General features: G+C 38.5%; 1 protein-coding gene and 1 non-coding gene across 2 annotated transcripts; both read left to right on the top strand.

Annotated features, from left to right (window-relative positions):
• Positions 1–10,721: 10,721 nt before the first annotated feature.
• LOC112719208 (small nucleolar RNA R71) lies at positions 10,722–10,829 on the top strand. Its single transcript, XR_003161519.1, has one exon. It is a non-coding gene; the product is annotated as a small nucleolar RNA R71 (small nucleolar RNA).
• Positions 10,830–14,415: 3,586 nt separating this feature from the next.
• Positions 14,416–17,507, top strand: LOC140175656 (uncharacterized). Its single transcript, XM_072204186.1, has 2 exons — positions 14,416–16,613; positions 16,706–17,507. Exons 1-2 carry the CDS (start codon positions 14,416–14,418, stop codon positions 17,505–17,507), a joined length of 3,000 nt encoding a protein of 999 aa, XP_072060287.1.
• Positions 17,508–18,521: the final 1,014 nt, after the last annotated feature.

The raw sequence follows: 18,521 nt of genomic DNA, 5'->3' as shown, positions 1-18,521 counted from the left end.
TTTTTGAATTTTTTTATTATGAGAGAGAAAAAAAATTAAAATGTCATAATTGTGTTTTTCTCTTTTATTTTTGGATCAAAACAAGGAATGCATGCAAGGACACTATGAATGTCAAGATGAACACCAAGAACACTTTGAAGATCATGATGAATATCAAGAACATGTTTTTGAAAAGTTTTTGATGCAAAGAAAACATGCAAGACACCAAACTTAGAATTCTTTAATGCTTGGACTCTAACAAACGAAAAATGCATATGAAAAACAACAAAAGATACAAAACAAGAAAACATCAAGATCAAACAAGAAGACTTACCAAGAACAACTTGAAGATCATGAAGAACACTATGAATGCATAAATTTTCGAAAAATACATAAAATTTTTAGAAAAATACAATTGACACCAAACTTAAAAATTGACTCAAAATTCAATCAAGAAATACAAAATATTTTTTATTTTTATGATTTTATAATTTTTTTGTATTTTATTTTATTTATTTTTTTCGAAAAACATATAGGAAAAAGAAAATAATGAATCCAAAGTCCTCAATCAAAATCCTGTGAATTAGACATGGCTTAATAGCCAGCCAAAATAAAACGTGTTATATGAAACTCTAGAATTCATTCTTGAAAACTTTTGAAATCATAGAATAATTTAAATTTTTTTTTTCGAAAATAATTTTTGGAAAAAACAAAAACAAAGAAAAGAAAAACTTTGAAAGATTTTTGAAAACTTTTTGAAAACAAAATAAGAAGAAAATTACCTAATCTGAGCAACATGACAAACCGTTAGTTGTCCAAACTCGAACAATCCCCGGCAACGGTGCCAAAAACTTGATGCACAAAATTGTGATCATCAACAATGGCTCCAATAACTTGGTAGCGCTCTAAACGTGAATCACACTTAGTCACAACTCCGCACAACTAACCAGCAAGTAATACATTACGTGAGTAAGGGTTGATCCCGCGGAGATTGTTGGTATGAAGCAAGCTATGGTCATCTTATAAGTTACAGTTAGGCGGATAGTAAATGTTATGGAGTTTTCGAATAATAATAATAAATAAACTGAAAATAAAGATAGAGTTACTCATGTAATTCAATGGTTGGAATTTCAGATAAGTGTATGGAGATGCTTGTCCCTGTTGGATCTCTACTTTCCTACTACCTTCCTTCAATCCTTCTTATTCCTTTCCATGGCAAGCTGTATGTAGGGTATCACCGTTGTTAATGGCTACATCCTATCCTCTCAGTGAAAATGGTCCAAATGCTCTGTCACAGTACGACTAATCATCTGTCGGCTCTCGATCATGTTGGAATAGAATCCCTTGATTTTTTTGCGTTTGTCATCACGCCCAACAATCGCGAGTTTGAAGCTCGTCACAATCATTCAATCCAAGAATCCTACTCGGAATACCACAGACAAGGTTAAACTTTTCGGATTCCCATGAATGCCGCCATCAATTCTAGCTTATACCACGAAGATTCTGATTAAGAAATCCAAGAGATATGCGCCCGATCTAAGGTAGAACGGAAGTGGTTGTCAGTCACGCACGTTCATATGTGAGAATGATGGTGAGTGTCACAGATCACCACATTCATCATGGTGGAGTGTAACGAATATCTTGGAACAGGAATAAATCGAATTGAATAGAAAATAGTACTAATTGCATTAAAACTCGAGGTACAGCAGAGCTCCACACCCTTAATCTATGGTGTGTAGAAACTCCACCGTTGAAAATACATAAGTGATGAAGGTTCAGGCATGGCTGAATGGCCAGCCCCCAAAACGTGATCAATAGTCTCCTAAGATGAATAATAGAATAAAACTAAGACCAACGATGAAAATACAATAGTAAAAAGTTCTATTTATACTAAACTAGTTACTAGGATTTACAGAAATAAGTCTAAGTGCAAAAATCCACTTTCGGGGCCCACTTTGGTGTGTGCTTGGGCTGAGCTTGAACTTTACACGAGTTGAGGCTTCTTTTGGAGGTGAACGCCAAGTTGCAACGTGTTTTTGGCATTCAACTCTGGTTCGTGACTTTTTTCTGGCGTTTGACTCCAGAATGCAGCATGGAACTGGCGTTGAGCGCCAGTTTACGTCGTCTAATCACAAATAAAGTATGAATTATTTTATATTGCTGGAAAGCTCTGGATGTCTACTTTCCAACGCCGTTAAGAGCGCACCATTTGGAATTCTGTATTTCTAGAAAATCCATTCCGAGTGCTGGGAGGTCAGATTCCAACAGCATCAGTAGTCCTTTGTCAGCCTCCTATCAGAGTTTTGCTCAGGTCCCTCAATTTCAGCCAAAAAATATCTGAAATCACAGAAAAACAGACAAACTCATAGTAATGTCCAGAAATGTGAATTTAGCATAAAAACTAATGAAAACATCCCTAAAAGTAACTAGATCATACTAAAAACTACCTAAAAACAATGCCAAAAAGCGTATAAATTATCCGTTCATCACCTTCCCATCTTTTCTTAGCCTTTGTGGGTAGGGTGCTTTTGGTACATAGGGCTTCAAGACTTGCTTTGGTGGATCTAGATTAGGTGTCTCTTCTTCCTTCTTGGTTTCTGAGTCTTTTGCGGCTTCTTTTAGTGTGATGGCCTTGCATTCCTTTCTTGGGTTGGCCATGGTATCACTGGGAAATGTATGTGTAGGCATTGGAATCTGTTTGAACAAGCTCCCTAGTTATGATTCCAATTTTGAAATTGTTTCCCCTTGGTTCCTTATGTTAGATCTGGCCTCCTCATGGATTGCATATATCTTTTTTCAGCTTGCAATTATCTCTCTGCAACAGTGGCAATACTCCCTGCCAATTGTACCAGCAGCCTCCAATCTTAAAAGTTATTGCTGTCATCACATGGTTGTGAGGCAGAGGGTGATTGATGAGCAGATAATTTATACGCTTTTTGGCATTGTTTTTAGGTAGTTTTAGTAGGATCTAGCTACTTTTTGGGATGTTTTTATTAGTTTTTATGCAAAATACACATTTCTGGACTTTACTATGAGTTCGTGTGATTTTCTGTGATTTCAGGTATTTTCTGGCTGAAATTGAGGGACCTGAGCAAAAATCTGATTCAGAGGCTGATAAAGGACTGTTGATGCTGTTGGATTCTGACCTCCCTGCACTCGAAGTGGATTTTCTGGGGCTACAAAAGTTTAAATGGCGCGCTCTTAACTGCTTTGAAAGGTAGACATCCTGGGCTTTCCAGCAATATATAATAGTCCATACTTTGCCAGAGTTTTGACGATGCAAACCGGCGTTCAAACGCCCCTTCTCTGCCTTATTCTGAAATCAAAACGCCAGAGCTGGCATAAAAGTTGGAGTTAAATGCCCAAACTGGCACCAAAGCTGGCGTTTAACTCCAAGAGAAGCCTCTACACGTGTAAAGCTCAATGCTCAGCCCAAGCTCACACCAAGTGGGCCCGGAAGTGGATTTCTGCATCATTTACCTATTTCTGTAAACCTTAGTAGCTAGTTTTCTTATAAATAAGACCTTTTACTATTGTATTTTCATCTTTGGATCATTGTTCTTTTTCCCTATTTTCGAGTTCATATGCTATTTGGGGAGGTTGACCATTCGGCCATGCCTAGACCTTGTTCTTATGTATTTTCAACGGTGGAGTTTCTACACACCACATATTAAGTTGTGGAGCTCTGTTGTTCGTCGAGTATTAATGCAATTACTATTGTTCTTCTATTCAATTCATGCTTATTCTTGTTCTCAGATATTCACTCGAACTTCAACCTAATGAATGTGATTATCCGTGACACTCATCATCATTCTCACCCATGAACGCGTGACTGACAACCACTTCCGTTCTACTTAAGATTGAGCGTGTATCTCTTGGACTCCTGGTCCATGATGCATGTCTGCCTCGCCTGACAACCGAGCTTTACATTTCGTGAGATCAGAGTCTTTGTGGTATAAGCTAGAATCCATTGGCGGCCATTCCTAAGATCCGAAAAGTTTAAACCTTGTCTGTGGTATTCCTAGTAGGATCTGAGATGGGATGACTGTGATGAGCTTCAAACTTGCGAAGGTTGGGCGTAGTGACAGATGCAAAAGGATAGTAAATCCTATTCCAACATGATCGAGAACCGACAGATGATTAGCCATGCGGGAAACCATAGAGGACCTTTTTCACTGAGAGGATGGGAGGTAGCCATTAATGCCAGTGAAACCCTACATACAGCTTACCATGGAAAGGAGTATGAAGGATTGGATGAAGGCAGTAGGAAAGCAGAGATTCAAAAGGAGCAAAGCATGTTCATACACTTATCTGAAATTCTCACCAATGAATTACATAAGTATCTCTATCTTTACTTTGTGTTTTATTTATCTTTTTAATTATTAAAACTCTATCACCCATTTGAATCTGCCTGACTGAGATTTACAAGGTGACTGGTGCGCGAAATTGTGAACAATACTTTTCACAAATCTCATAATCCCCGGTCATGAACCCCAAAAACTTGGTAGCTCAGTACCATGGCATTACACAACTTCGCACAACTAACCAGCAAGTGCACTGGGTCGTCCAAGTAATAAACCTTACGCGAGTAAGGGTCGATCCCACGGAGATTGTTAGTATGAAGCAAGCTATGGTCATCTTGTAAATCTTAGTCAGGCAAACTCAAATGGATATGGTGATGAATGAAAATAAACAATAAGATAAAGATAGAGATACTTATGTAATTCATTGGTAGGAACTTCAGATAAGCGCATGAAGATGCCTTCCCTTCCGTCTCTCTGCTTTCCTACTGTCTTCATCCAATCCTTCTTACTCCTTTCCATGGCAAGCTTATGTAGGGTTTCACCGTTGTCAATGGCTACCTCCCATCCTCTCAGTGAAAACGTTGCCTATGCTCTGTCACAGCATGGGTAATCATCTGTCGGTTCTCGGTCAGGCCGGAATAGAATCCAGCGATTCTTTTGCGTCTGTCACTAACGCCCCGCCTGCTAGGAGTTTGAAGCACGTCACAGTCATTCAATCATTGAATCCTACTCAGAATACCACAGACAAGGTTAGACCTTCCGGATTCTCTTGAATTCCGCCATCGGTTCTCGCCTATACCACAAAGACTCTGATCTCACGGAATGGTTGGCTCGGTTGTCAGGCGAGCACTCGGTTGTCAGGCGATCAACCATGCATCGTGCAATCAGGAATCCAAGAGATATTCACCCAATCGAAGGTAGAACGGAGGTGGTTGTCAGTCACACGTTCATAGGTGAGAATGATGATGAGTGTCACGGATCATCACATTCATCAAGTTGAAGAACAAGTGATATCTTAGAACAAGAACAAGCGGAATTGAATGGATGAACAATAGTAATTGCATTAATACTCGAGGTACAGCAGAGCTCCACACCTTAATCTATGGTGTGTAGAAACTCCACCGTTCAAAATACATAAGAACAAGAGTGATCATTGGTTTCGGCCCCAGAGAGGGAACCAGAAGAACCAAGATGAAAATACAATAGTATAATGTCCTACTTATAGAAAACTAGTAGCCTAGGGTGTACAGAAATGAGTAAATGACATAAAAATCCACTTCCGGGCCCACTTGGTGTGTGCTTGGGCTGAGCAATGAAGCATTTTCGTGTAGAGACTCTACTTGGAGTTAAACGCCAGCTTTAGTGCCAGTTTGGGCATTTAACTCCCATTTGGGTGCCAGTTCCGGCGTTTAACGCTGGGATTTCTGAGGGTGACTTTGAACGCCGGTTTGCGCCATCAAATCTTGGGCAAAGTATGGACTATCATATATTGCTGGAAAGCCCAGGATGTCTACTTTCCAACGCCGTTGAGAGCGCGCCAATTGGGCTTCTGTAGCTCCAGAAAATCCACTTCGAGTGCAGGGAGGTCAGAATCCAACAGCATCTGCAGTCCTTTTCAGTCTCTGAATCAGATTTTTGCTCAGGTCCCTCAATTTCAGCCAGAAAATACCTGAAATCACAGAAAAACACACAAACTCATAGTAAAGTCCAGAAAAGTGAATTTTAACTAAAAACTAATAAAAAAATACTAAAAACTAACTAGATTATACTAAAAACATACTAAAAACAATGCCAAAAAGCGTACAAATTATCCGCTCATCACAACACCAAACTTAAATTGTTGCTTGTCCTCAAGCAACTGAAAATCAAATAAGATAAAAAGAAGAGAATATGCAATGAATTCCAAAAACATCTATGAAGATCAGTATCAATTAGATGAGCGGGGCTTTTAGCTTTTTGCCTCTGAACAGTTTTGGCATCTCACTCTATCCTTTGAAATTCAGAATGATTGGCTTCTTTAGGAACTCAGAATCCAGATAGTGTTAATGATTCTCCTAGTAAAGTATGATGATTCTTGAACATAACTACTTTTTGAGTCTTGGCCGTGGCCCAAAGCACTCTGTCTTCCAGTATTACCACCGGATACATACATGCCACAGACACATAATTGAGTGAATCTTTTCAGATTGTGACTCAGCTTTGCTAGAGTCCCCAACTAGAGGTGTCCAGGGTTCTTAAGCACACTCTTATTGCCTTGGATCACAACTTTATTTTTCTTTCTTTTCCCTCTTTTTTTCGTTTTCTTTTTCCTTCTCTCTTTTTTCTTTTTTTTTCGAAATTTTTTTTTTTTTCATTGCTTTTTCTTGCTTCAAGAATCATTTTAATGATTTTTCAGATCCTCAGTAACATTTCTCCTTTTTCATCATTCTTTCAAGAGCCAACATTCATGAACCACAAATTCAAGATACATATGCACTGTTTAAGCATACATTCAGAAAACAAAAATATTGCCACCACATCAAAATAATTAAACTGTTATAAAATTTAAAATTCATGCAATTCTTTCTTTTTTAATTAAGCACATTTTTATTCAAGAAAGGTGATGGATTCATAGGACATTCATAACTTTAAGGCATAGACACTAAGACACTAATGATCACAAGACACAAACATAGATAAACATAAGCACTAAAATTCAAAAAACAGAAGAATGAAGAACAAGGAAATCAAAGAACGGGTCCACCTTAGTGATGGCGGCTCTTTCTTCCTCTTGAAGATCCTATGGAGTGCTTGAGCTCCTCAATGTCTCTTCCTTGTCTTTGTTGCTCCTCCCTCATGATTCTTTGATCTTCTCTAATTTCATGGAGGATGATGGAGTGTTCTTGGTGCTCCACCCTTAGTTGTCCCATGTTGGAACTCAATTCTCCTAAGGAGGTGTTTAGTTGCTCCCAATAGTTTTGTGGAGGAAAGTGCATCCCTTGAGGAATCTCAGGGATCTCATGATGAGTGGGGTCTCTTGTGTGCTCCATCCTCTTCTTAGTGATGGGCGTGTCCTCATCAATGGGGATGTCTCCCTCTATGTCAACTCCAACTGAATAACAGAGGTGACAAATGAGATGAGGAAAGGCTAACCTTGCCAAGGTAGAGGACTTGTCCGCCACCTTATAGAGTTCTTGGGCTATAACCTCATGAACCTCTATTTCTTCTCCAATCATGATGCTATGGATCATGATAGCCCGGTCTATGGTAACTTCGGACCGGTTGCTAGTGGGAATGATTGAGCGTTGGATAAACTCCAACCATCCTCTAGCCACGGGTTTGAGGTCATGCCTTCTCAATTGAACCGGCTTCCCTCTTGAATCTCTCTTCCATTGGGCGCCCTCTTCACATATGACTGTGAGGACTTGGTCCAACCTTTGATCAAAGTTGACCCTTCTAGTGTAAGGATGTTCATCTCCTTGCATCATAGGCAAATTGAGTGCCAACCTTACACTTTCCGGACTAAAATCCAAGTATTTCCCCCGAACCATAGTAAGATAATTCTTTGGATTCGGGTTCACACTTTGGTCATGCTTCTTGGTGATCCATGCATTGGCATAGAACTCTTGAACCATCAAGATTCCGACTTGTTGAATGGGGTTGGTAAGAACTTCCCAACCTCTTCTTCGGATCTCATGTCGGATCTCCGGATATTCACCCTTTTTGAGTGAAAAAGGGACCTCGGGGATCACCTTCTTCAAGGCCACAACTTCATAGAAGTGGTCTTGATGCACCCTAGAGATGAATCTTTCCATCTCCCATGACTCGGAGGTGGAAGCCTTTGCCTTCCCTTTCCTCTTTCTAGAGGTTTCTCCAGCCTTGGATGCCATAAATGGTTATGGAAAAACAAAAAGCAATGCTTTTACCACACCAAACTTAAAATGTTTGCTCGTCCTCGAGCAAAAGAAGAAAGAAGAGAGTAGAAGAAGAAGAAAAGAGGAAGAAGGGAATGGCTATGTGTTCGGCCAAAGGGGAGAGAAATGGTGTTTAGGAGGTGTGAAAATGAAGGAGTGAAGGAGGGTTTATATAGGAGAGGGAAAGGGTAGGTTTCGGTCACTTGAGGGTGGGTTTGGGTGGGAAAGTGGTTTGAATTTGAATGGTGAGGTAGGTGGGGTTTTATGAAGGATGGATGTGAGTGGTGAAGAGAAAGATGGGGTTTGATAGGTGAAGGGTTTTTGGGGAAGAGGTGTTGAGGTGATTGGTGAATGGGTGAAGAAGAGAGAGAGAGTGGTAGGGTAGGTGGGGATCCTGTGGGGTCCACAGATCCTGAGGTGTCAAGGAAAAGTCATCCCTGCACCAAATGGCAAACAAAATCATGTTTTTAGCCATTTCTGGCGTTAAACGCCGGGCTGGTGCCCATTTCTGGCGTTTAACGCCAGCTTCTTGCCCCTTTCTGGCGTTTAACGCCAGTCTGGTGCCCCTTTCTGGCGTTAAACGCCCAGAATGGTGCCAGACTGGGCGTTAAACGCCCAACAGCTAACCTCACTGGCGTTTAAACGCCAGTGGGTGCGTCCTCCAGGGTGTGCTATTTTTCTTCCTGTTTTTCATTCTGTTTTTGCTTTTTTTTCATTGATTTTGTGACTTCTCATGATCATCAACCTACAAAAAATAGAAAATAACAAAATAAAATAGATAAAATATAACATTGGGTTGCCTCCCAACAAGCGCTTCTTTAATGTCAGTAGCTTGACAGAGGACTCTCATGGAGCCTCACAGATACTCAGAGCCATGTTGGAACCTCCCAACACCAAACTTAGAGTTTGAATGTGGGGGTTCAACACCAAACTTAGAGTTTGGTTGTGCCCTCCCAACACCAAACTTAGAGTTTGACTGTGGGGGCTCTGTTTGGCTCTGTTTTGAGATAAGCTCTTCATGCTTCCTCTCCATGATGATAGAGGGATATCCTTGAGCCTTAAGCACAAGGGATTCTTCATTCACTTGAATGATCAACTCTCCTCTATCAACATCAATCACAGCCTTTGCAGTGGCTAGGAAGGGCCTGCCAAGGATGATGGACGCATCCATGCACTTCCCAGTCTCTAGGACTATGAAATCAGTAGGGATGTAATGGTCTTCAACTTTAACCAGAACATCCTCTACAAGTCCATGGGCTTGTTTTCTTGAATTGTCTGCCATCTCTAGTGAGATTTTTGCAGCTTGCACCTCAGAGATCCCTAACTTCTCCATTACAGAGAGAGGCATGAGGTTTACACTTGACCCTAAGTCACACAAGGCCTTCTTGAAGGTCATGGTGCCTATGGTACAAGGTATTGAAAACTTCCCAGGATCCTGTCTCTTTTGAGGCAGTTTCTGCCTAGACAAGTCATCCAGTTCTTTGGTGAGCAAAGGGGGTTCATCCTCCCAAGTCTCATTTCCAAATAACTTGTCATTTAGCTTCATGATTGCTCCAAGGTATTTAGCAACTTGCTCTTCAGTGACATACTCATCCTCTTCAGAGGAAGAATACTCATCAGAGCTCATGAATGGCATAAGTGAGTCCAATGGAATCTCTATGGTCTCAGTTTGAGCCTCAGATTCCCATGGTTCCTCATTGGGGAACTCATTGGAGGCCAGTGGACGCCCAGTGAGGCCTTCCTCAGTGGCGTTCACTGCCTCTTCTTCCTCCCAAAATTCGGCCATGTTGATGGCCTTGCACTCTCCTTTTGGATTTTCTTCTGTATTGCTTGGGAGAGTACTAGGAGGGAGCTCAGTAATTTTCTTGCTCAGCTGACCCACTTGTCCTTCCAAATTTCTAATGGAGGACCTTGTTTCAGTCATGAAACTTTGAGTGGTTTTGATTAGATCAGAGACCATGGTTGCTAAGTCAGAGGTATTCTGCTTAGAACTCTCTGTCTGTTGCTGAGAAGGTGATGGAAAAGGCTTGCTGTTGCTAAACCTGTTTCTTCCACCATTATTGTTATTGAAACCTTGTTGAGGTCTCTGTTGATCCTTCCATGAAAAATTTGGATGATTTCTCCATGAAGGATTATAGGTGTTTCCATAGGCTTCTCCCATGTAATTCACTTCTTCCATTGAAAGGTTCTCAGGATCATAAGCTTCTTCCTCAGATGAAGCTTCCTTAGTACTGCTTGGTGCATTTTGCATTCCAGACAGACTTTGAGAAATCATATTGACTTGTTGGGTCAATATTTTGTTCTGTGCCAATATGGCATTCAGAGTGTCAATCTCAAGAACTCCTTTCTTCTGACTAATCCCATTGTTCACAGGATTTCTTTCAGAAGTGTACATGAATTGGTTATTTGCAACCATTTCAATTAGCTCTTGAGCTTCTGTAGGCGTCTTCTTCAAATGAAGAGAGCCTCCAGCAGAGCTATCCAAGGACATCTTGGACAGTTCAGGGAGACCATCATAGAAAATTCCTGTGATGCTCCATTCAGAAAGCATATCAGAAGGACACTTTCTGATTAATTGTTTGTATCTTTCCCAAGCTTCATAGAGGGATTCTCCTTCCTTCTGTCTGAAGGTTTGGACTTCCACTCTAAGCTTACTTAATTTTTGAGGTCGAAAGAACTTTGCCAAGAAGGCATTGACTAGCTTTTCCCAAGAGTCCAGGCTTTCTTTAGGTTGTGAGTCCAACCATGTCCTAGCTCTGTCTCTTACAGCAAAAGGGAATAGCATAAGTCTGTAGACCTCAGGGTCAACCCCATTAGTCTTGACTGTGTCACAGATTTGCAAGAACTCAGCTAAAAACTGATGAGGATCTTCCAGTGGAAGTCCATGGAACTTGCAATTCTGTTGCATTAGAGAAACTAATTGAGGCTTAAGCTCAAAGTTGTTTGCTCCAATGGCAGGGATAGAGATGCTTCTCCCATAGAAGTCGGGAGTAGGTGCAGTAAAGTCACCCAGCACCTTCCTTGCATTGTTGGCATTGTTGTTATTTTCGGCTGCCATATGTTCTTCTTCTTTGAAGAATTTGGTTAGGTCCTCTAAAGAGAGTTGTGCTTTGGCTTCTCTTAGCTTTCTCTTCAAGATCTTTTCAGGTTCAGGATCAGCCTCAACAAGAATGCCTTTGTCTTTGCTCCTGCTCATATGAGAGAGAAGAGAACAAGAAATGTGGAATCCTCTATGTCACAGTATAGAGATTCCTTGAAGTGTCAGAGAAAAAGAAGAGTAGAAGACAGAAGTAGAAAATTCGAACTTGTCAAAGGAGATGGAGTTCGAATTTTGCATTAAGGAATAGTGTTAGTCCATAAATAGAAGGATGTGAGAATAAGGGAAGTGATTTTCGAAAATTAAGTAAAAATTTTGAAAACATTTTAAAAAAACATTACTTAATTTTCGAAAATGAAAGTGGGAAAGAAATAAAGTGATTTTTGAAAAATATTTTGAAATTAGAAATCAAAGAGATTTGATTGAAAATTATTTTGAAAAAGATGTGGTTAAGAAAATATGATTGGTTCTTAAAAAGATGTGATTGAGAAGATATGATTTGAAAAACATTTTAAAAAGATTTGATTTTGAAAATTAAAAACTTGGCTAACAAGAAAAGATATGATTCAAACATTAAACCTTTCTCAACAGAAAAGGCAACATACTTGAGATGTTGAATCAAATCATTAATTGATAGCAAGTATTTTTGAAAATAGAAAGAAATTGAATTTGAAAGAGATTTGATTCAAAAAAGATATGATTTGAAAAAGATTTGATTTTGAAAAACTTTGAAAACTGAAAAAAATTGCATTGAAAAACAGAATCTTCCCCCTTGTGCCATCCTGGCGTTAAACGCCCAGAATGGTGCACATTCTGGAGTTTAACGCCCAAAACTATACCTTTTTGGGCGTTAAACGCCCAACCAGGTACCCTGGCTGGCGTTTAAACGCCAGTCTGTCCTTCTTCACTGGACATTTTGAACGCCCAGCTTTTTCTGTATAATTCCTCTACTGTATGTTCTGAATCTTCAATTCTCTGTATCATTGACTTGAGAAGACAAATTAAAAATATTTTTGGATTTTTAATAATAAGAACAAATCAAAATGCAACAAGAATCAAATAACAATGCATGCAAGACACCAAACTTAGCAGTTTCTTCTAATTCTGAGAGATTGAGGTTATTCATTTGTTTGTGATAGAAAACATTGTGTCCCTACTTTGATGTGGTTTCTGATGCTTGCATTGTGTTGCCATTATCTAATATAATCTGAAATTCTGAACAGCCATTTGAATTTGTATTTGCATTTCTCAATCATGCACTATTATTATATTGTCTATTGTTAATTCAAGTATAGTACACACGTCCTTTTCTTTTCTTTTAGCAAAAAAAAAAGCCTGAAAATATATAGAATAACATTGGAAGTATTATTTTTGCAGTAACAACCAATAACAACACTGAAGCTATTGAGAGAGAAGAAGAACAAGTTTGAAGAGGTTCCACTGTTTTGGCTTTGGTCCTTCCTCCCTGCTGGTGCCTTCGTCTCTGTCATTCCCTACTCAGTCTTCTCTGCCATTAGTCACAGATTTTGCAGTTTATTGCTTAGTTTTAAGGTGTGGAGCCTGGACCAAAGTAGTAGCTTCATCCACACTGAACATAAAACTTTCATTATTCTTTTTTCTTTTGTTCTTTTTTCCTTTTTTTTCCACGCCACATAAATTGGAGCACATACATCCACATTCCACTGTTCTTCTTCCTTTTCCCTTTATATCATTTATTTATAGTTATAATTATAATGTCATTCTATTTTTTTATAAAATTATATAGTTTTTTATTTTTCATAGCATCTTTCAATTTATAAGGGTAACAGCTAATTCGTCACAAATTTCTTTTTAAAATTTGTTGTTAGCCAATAGATTATTATATATATCAGAAGGAACTCAAATTTTTAACACTTACTTAAATAGACAATAAATTAATTACTTGACCAACTTAAGTAAGTTTTGTTGTATAAATCTTTTATATAGAAAAAAAAGCTTTAGATAAAAATGGTTATCCCTTCACTTTTTTGTCTAAGAAAAAACAGATTTAGAAAAATAATATTTTAAAATTGGGAATGCTATTAAATACTATTAAATGAATTAGGTCATTTAAGGACATTCTACTCTCTTGCTATTTTTAATTATCTGTTGGGTTTCAATGTAGCTTATTATAGTGTTAGATGTTTGGAGCCACTTGAGGAGAGATAATTGTTTTATTTTATCTCATGATCGAACATGTGAATAATTACTAATAAAATTTATTTGTTAAAAAATGATTTATTTATACCAAAAAATATTAAACATATTTATATTTTAATATTTACTTAAGTCTTACTCTATTTTTGTTCAGGCTTTCGATAGTTATCTATCCATTACTACTACCACTTCTTTGTTCTGCTGCTCCTGTGGTAATATAATAATCTGCTGCTGCCGAGTAGCTGTTCGCGGACGCTGCTACCTCTCTAATTCTACTTCTGCTGTGCTACCACTTTGTTGCTGTTGTGGAACGGATTAAGACAGTAATTAAGGTTGGTTTATGCAAATTTAAATACATCTATTAATTTGTTATTGATGTCATGCGTGCAACTTGGTGCTTTCCTGAGGCACTCATCACTTTAGGCACATCTTTAAGCATTGATAAAATTCAATTTTCTCTGTTATTTTATGTCTAATGCCTTCAAAGTATTTTCGAGGCTTGCACAATATTGTCTCTTAGTTAAGTAGGAAGGTAGATTTGCAGTTAGTGAGACGAACAGTAAGGACTTCAATTTAGAAACTTAGCTATCTACGTGAAATATATAGGTTTTCGATGGATATGTCGAAAGACTGGATGGATACACCACGTCATGAGAAAGAATATCAAGTTGGTGTAGAAAGATTTTTACACTTTGCTTTCTCATCAAAGGGAGTTCCTCAAGGGGAAGAAATTCAATGCCCTTGTGCAAAGTGTTGTAATATATTCTGGTTAAAGAGAGATGACGTATACGATCATCTAATATGCCACGGTTTTGTAAAAGGTTATAAGCGGTGGTTTAATCATGGGGAATCACTTTTTCCTATGGATATTGACAGTGACATAGGTGGTGAATATAACTGCAATGATAACATCGATGAGTTGTTACGTGATAGATTTCGAGATAATACATAAGTTGACGGACAAGACATGGGGCCTAACGAATGTGCAAAGGAATTTTATAAATTGGTTGACGAGGCAAGCCAAGAACTATACCCCGGGTGTAAAGGATTCACAAGATTATCCTTTACCATTCGTCTTTACTTGTTAAAATGCTTGCATGGTTGGAGTAATGCGTCATTTACTTCTCTCTTGGAATTATTGAAAGAAGCAATGCCATATTTGAATATTCCTATTTCTTTTGATAAAACCAAGAATATGGTGAAGAACTTGGGTCTTGACTACCAAAAGATCGATGCATGTCGCAATGACTGCATGTTGTATCGGAACGGGTATGAGAATGACTCATCTTGTCATGTCTGTGGAACATCCCGTTATATTGAGCATCATGAAGAAGAGGATGATGTTACCTCATCTAGAAAGCCTCGCAAAGTTGCTGCGAAAACTCTAAGGCATTTCCCTTTGATTCCCAGACTTCAACGGCTTTTTATGTGCACAAGAACTGTCGAAGCTATGTCTTGGCATCACAATGAGCGTGTTAAAGACGGGTCCTTAAGACATCCTGCCGATGGTGAATCTTGGAAAGCATTTGACAATCGACATGAAGATTTTGCAAAGGAGCCTCGTAATGTGAGACTTGGGTTAGCAAGCGACGGATTCAATCCATTCCGAACTTTGAGCAGTACACACAGTACATGGCCTGTTGTTCTGATGGTGTATAATCTACCCCCTTGGATGAGCATGAAGCCCGATTATTTTATGCTATCTTTACTTATTCCTGGACCACAATCACCGGGAAATGACATTGATGTCTATCTTCAACCGTTGATTGAAGAATTAAAAGAATTATGGGAGTCAGGTGTCGAAACATATGATTCGAAAGAAAACAAAACATTCAACATGAGAGCGTGCCTTTTGTGGACAATTAATGACTTCCCTGCATATGCTATGTTATCTGGGTGGAGTACAAAGGGAAAATTGGCTTGTCCATGCTGTAATGATGAGACTTCTTCTATCTATCTGAAACATAGTCACAAGACTGTTTATATGGATCACAGAAGGTTTTTACCCATGAATCATCCATGGAGGCATAACAAAAGATCTTTCAATGGAAAAACTGAACTCAGGTCTCCACCACAGTTGTTAGAAGGTTCAGCTGTATTTGATATATTGCGAGAGGTGGATAATTCTTTTGGGAAGAAGCAAAAGAGATCAAAGAATGGCATATCAAATTGGAAAAAACGGTCAATCTTTTTTGAGTTACCATATTGGAAGTCCAACATGTTTAGACACAACCTTGATGTCATGCACATAGAGAAGAATATAGTTGATAGCATAATTGGAACGCTTTTAGATATTCCCAGAAAGACGAAAGATCATGCAGCTGCTCGTTATGACCTTAAAGATATGGGTATCAAGAAGAACCTTCAACCAAGAGATATGAAGGATGGAAAAAAAACTAAGTTAGCAAAGGCATGCTTTTCAATGACTCCAGCAGAGAAAACAATCTTTTGTAGTGTGTTGAAAGCGGCAAAATTACCAGACGGTAGCGCTTCCAATATTGCTCGATGTGTGCATGAAACAGAAAAGAAGATTTCTGGTTACAAGACCCATGATGCTCATTTCATGTTGCATTACTTGTTGCAAGTACCAATCAAGAGCATACTTCCTGACCATGTTGCTATCGCTCTAGTTCGATTATGTTCATTTTTTCGCCGAATATGTCAGAAAGTAATTAGCTTGGATGAAGTAGTTAACTTAGAAGCAGAGATTGCTGAGACATTGTGCCAATTGGAGAGGATTTTCCCTCCTAGCTTTTTTGACATAATGGTGCACTTGCCTATTCATTTGGCAAATGAGGTGAGGTTAGGTGGTCCAGTTCAATATCGTTGGATGTACCCTGTTGAACGGTATATGTGCACACTAAAATCGTATGTTCGTAATAGAAGTCGTCCAGAAGGATCTATTGCCGAAGGATATTTGGCGAATGAGTGTATCAATTTTTGCTCAAGATATTTGCATGAAGATGTTCATACAAGATTTAATAGAATCCCTCGGAACAACGATGAGTGTGTTTCAGATGAGGTGCGAACTCCTAGTTTGTTTCCAAGCAAAGGATGTCCTCTTGGTGGAAGAATGGGAGATTTGTTTATTTTAGATGAAAAATCAGAAATACAAGGTCATGCATACATTCTAAACAATTGTGATAAGATCGAAGTCTACATGAGGTATTTTCTTCGATTCATTATCATTTGTTAGATCTCAATCATCATATTTAACCTTACTAAAAACTAAGACTATGAATATTTAATCTCTTTAGAGAGCATGAGGAGGCAGTTAATGATAACAATCCACGAAGAACAAAGTGGGAGAAAGCCAAGGACCGCAGTCAACAATTTTCAGAATGGTTTAAAATTCGTGCCATGAAAAAGGATGTGCCTGATTGGGCAAAAGGGTTGGCTAGAGGTCCAAATCAAGTTGCAAAAAGATTTTCAGGTTATATTATCAATGGGTATAGGTTCCATACAAGGCACCGTGATGTGAGACGTAAAACTCAAAATAGTGGTGTCACATTAGAGGCATTGACTCCTAGTTTTGCTAGTGTGAAAGATAAGAACCCAATTGAAGCAAAAGTAGCCTACTATGGTAGAATAGTTGATATGTTTGAGTTAGATTATTATGGCCAATTTAAGGTAGTCTTGTTTAAGTGTGAGTGGTATACAGTTGCAAAAGACAACTTTGGTCTTTCATATGTGTATTTCAATAGGAAATGCTACCAAGAAGAACCATTTGTGATGGCATCTCAAGTAAACCAATGCTTTTATGTGCAAGACCCATATGTTAGGGACAAGCACTATGTTATGAAAACAATTCCAAGAGATTTATTTAGGGTAAGTGATGACCTTGAGTCTGATTCTCCCATAATATATGCAAGGGAGCCATGCGAACCTGAAGTGATTCCAAGTCTTCCAAATGATAATGGCGAAATTGATCTAGTGAGGAATGATCTACGAGCAACTATTATAGATATGGATCAAAACATGCTTGCCAAACAATATTGTGAGGAAGACGAGGAAAGCGAATATGAGTACATGGATGACTTTGACTCTGAAACATCTTGACAAGTGTTTTTGGTAGAATCCTAAACAACCCACTTTCCTTAGTTGTTTTGCTTAGTTAATTACTTGCTTCAGTTGATTATGCTCATTTAATTATTATTTAGTTAGCATTTTATTAATTGTTATTATTTTGTGTATGCAGAATGGAGAAAGGGGAGATCACTAAGAGAAAACGGATACTTACCTTAGGCCAAAAAATGAAAGGAAAAAGCCCAAAAAAAAACAATTCCTTTGAGGTTACACAAGTGAAGTCAAGTGCTGAATTACTCAAACAATACAATATTAAGAGAGAAAGGATCATGGCTGAAAATGAGAAGGTTAGCTTGCAAGCTCAAGCTCCAAAGGATCCAACAAGCAAACAACCCATCACAATAGTGGAGGATGCATTTGAAGAGCAAGTTAGGACTTCGAAGAAAACATGGAAGGCTCAACCAACGGCACTTTTTCAAGAATGCACGCATAATGGAAATGGGACAACGTTTGAAGTTGAAAAGAACTCTAAAACTAGGAATCAAAGGACTGCTGAACCTGATGCTATGGATCAAAATGATATAAATTCTGATGATGACGGAGAAGATACAAGCGAGATGAGTGCAACTTCAAATAAAAAAGGAATGAGTCTTGACATGTATTTTAAGGTACATGGGATAAATTTGGAAGATGAAGAAGATGAGGAAGATGAAGAAAATGAGCTTGATGATAATGCAAATGATGCGGGTAGTGGAGGCCAAACTAGTAATGAAGGTACTTTTCTTGTTTACTTTATTGTGTAATTAGAGCTTATATTACTTCTCAATTGAATTATGTTATTTTATTCGGACTTAGGCACAATAAAGAAGAAAACCCGTGGAAAAACTACGTGCAAAAAGCTTCATGCCACAGATTTTAATGATCGACGGAAGGTGGAATTTTTTCAAGGGCAGCCTGTAGGTCCAACCAACGAGGTTGTATCTGACCTCAACTAACTATTGGGCACAACAGTTAGAAACCCTCGTTTTGTGACTTTGTTATATACTA

Source organism: Arachis hypogaea, chromosome 10 (genome assembly GCF_003086295.3).
Source record: "Arachis hypogaea cultivar Tifrunner chromosome 10, arahy.Tifrunner.gnm2.J5K5, whole genome shotgun sequence".
Taxonomy (NCBI): Eukaryota; Viridiplantae; Streptophyta; class Magnoliopsida; order Fabales; family Fabaceae; genus Arachis; species Arachis hypogaea.
The sequence above is the reverse complement of the archived record's forward strand: the minus strand, read 5'-3'. Positions and strand labels throughout refer to the sequence as shown.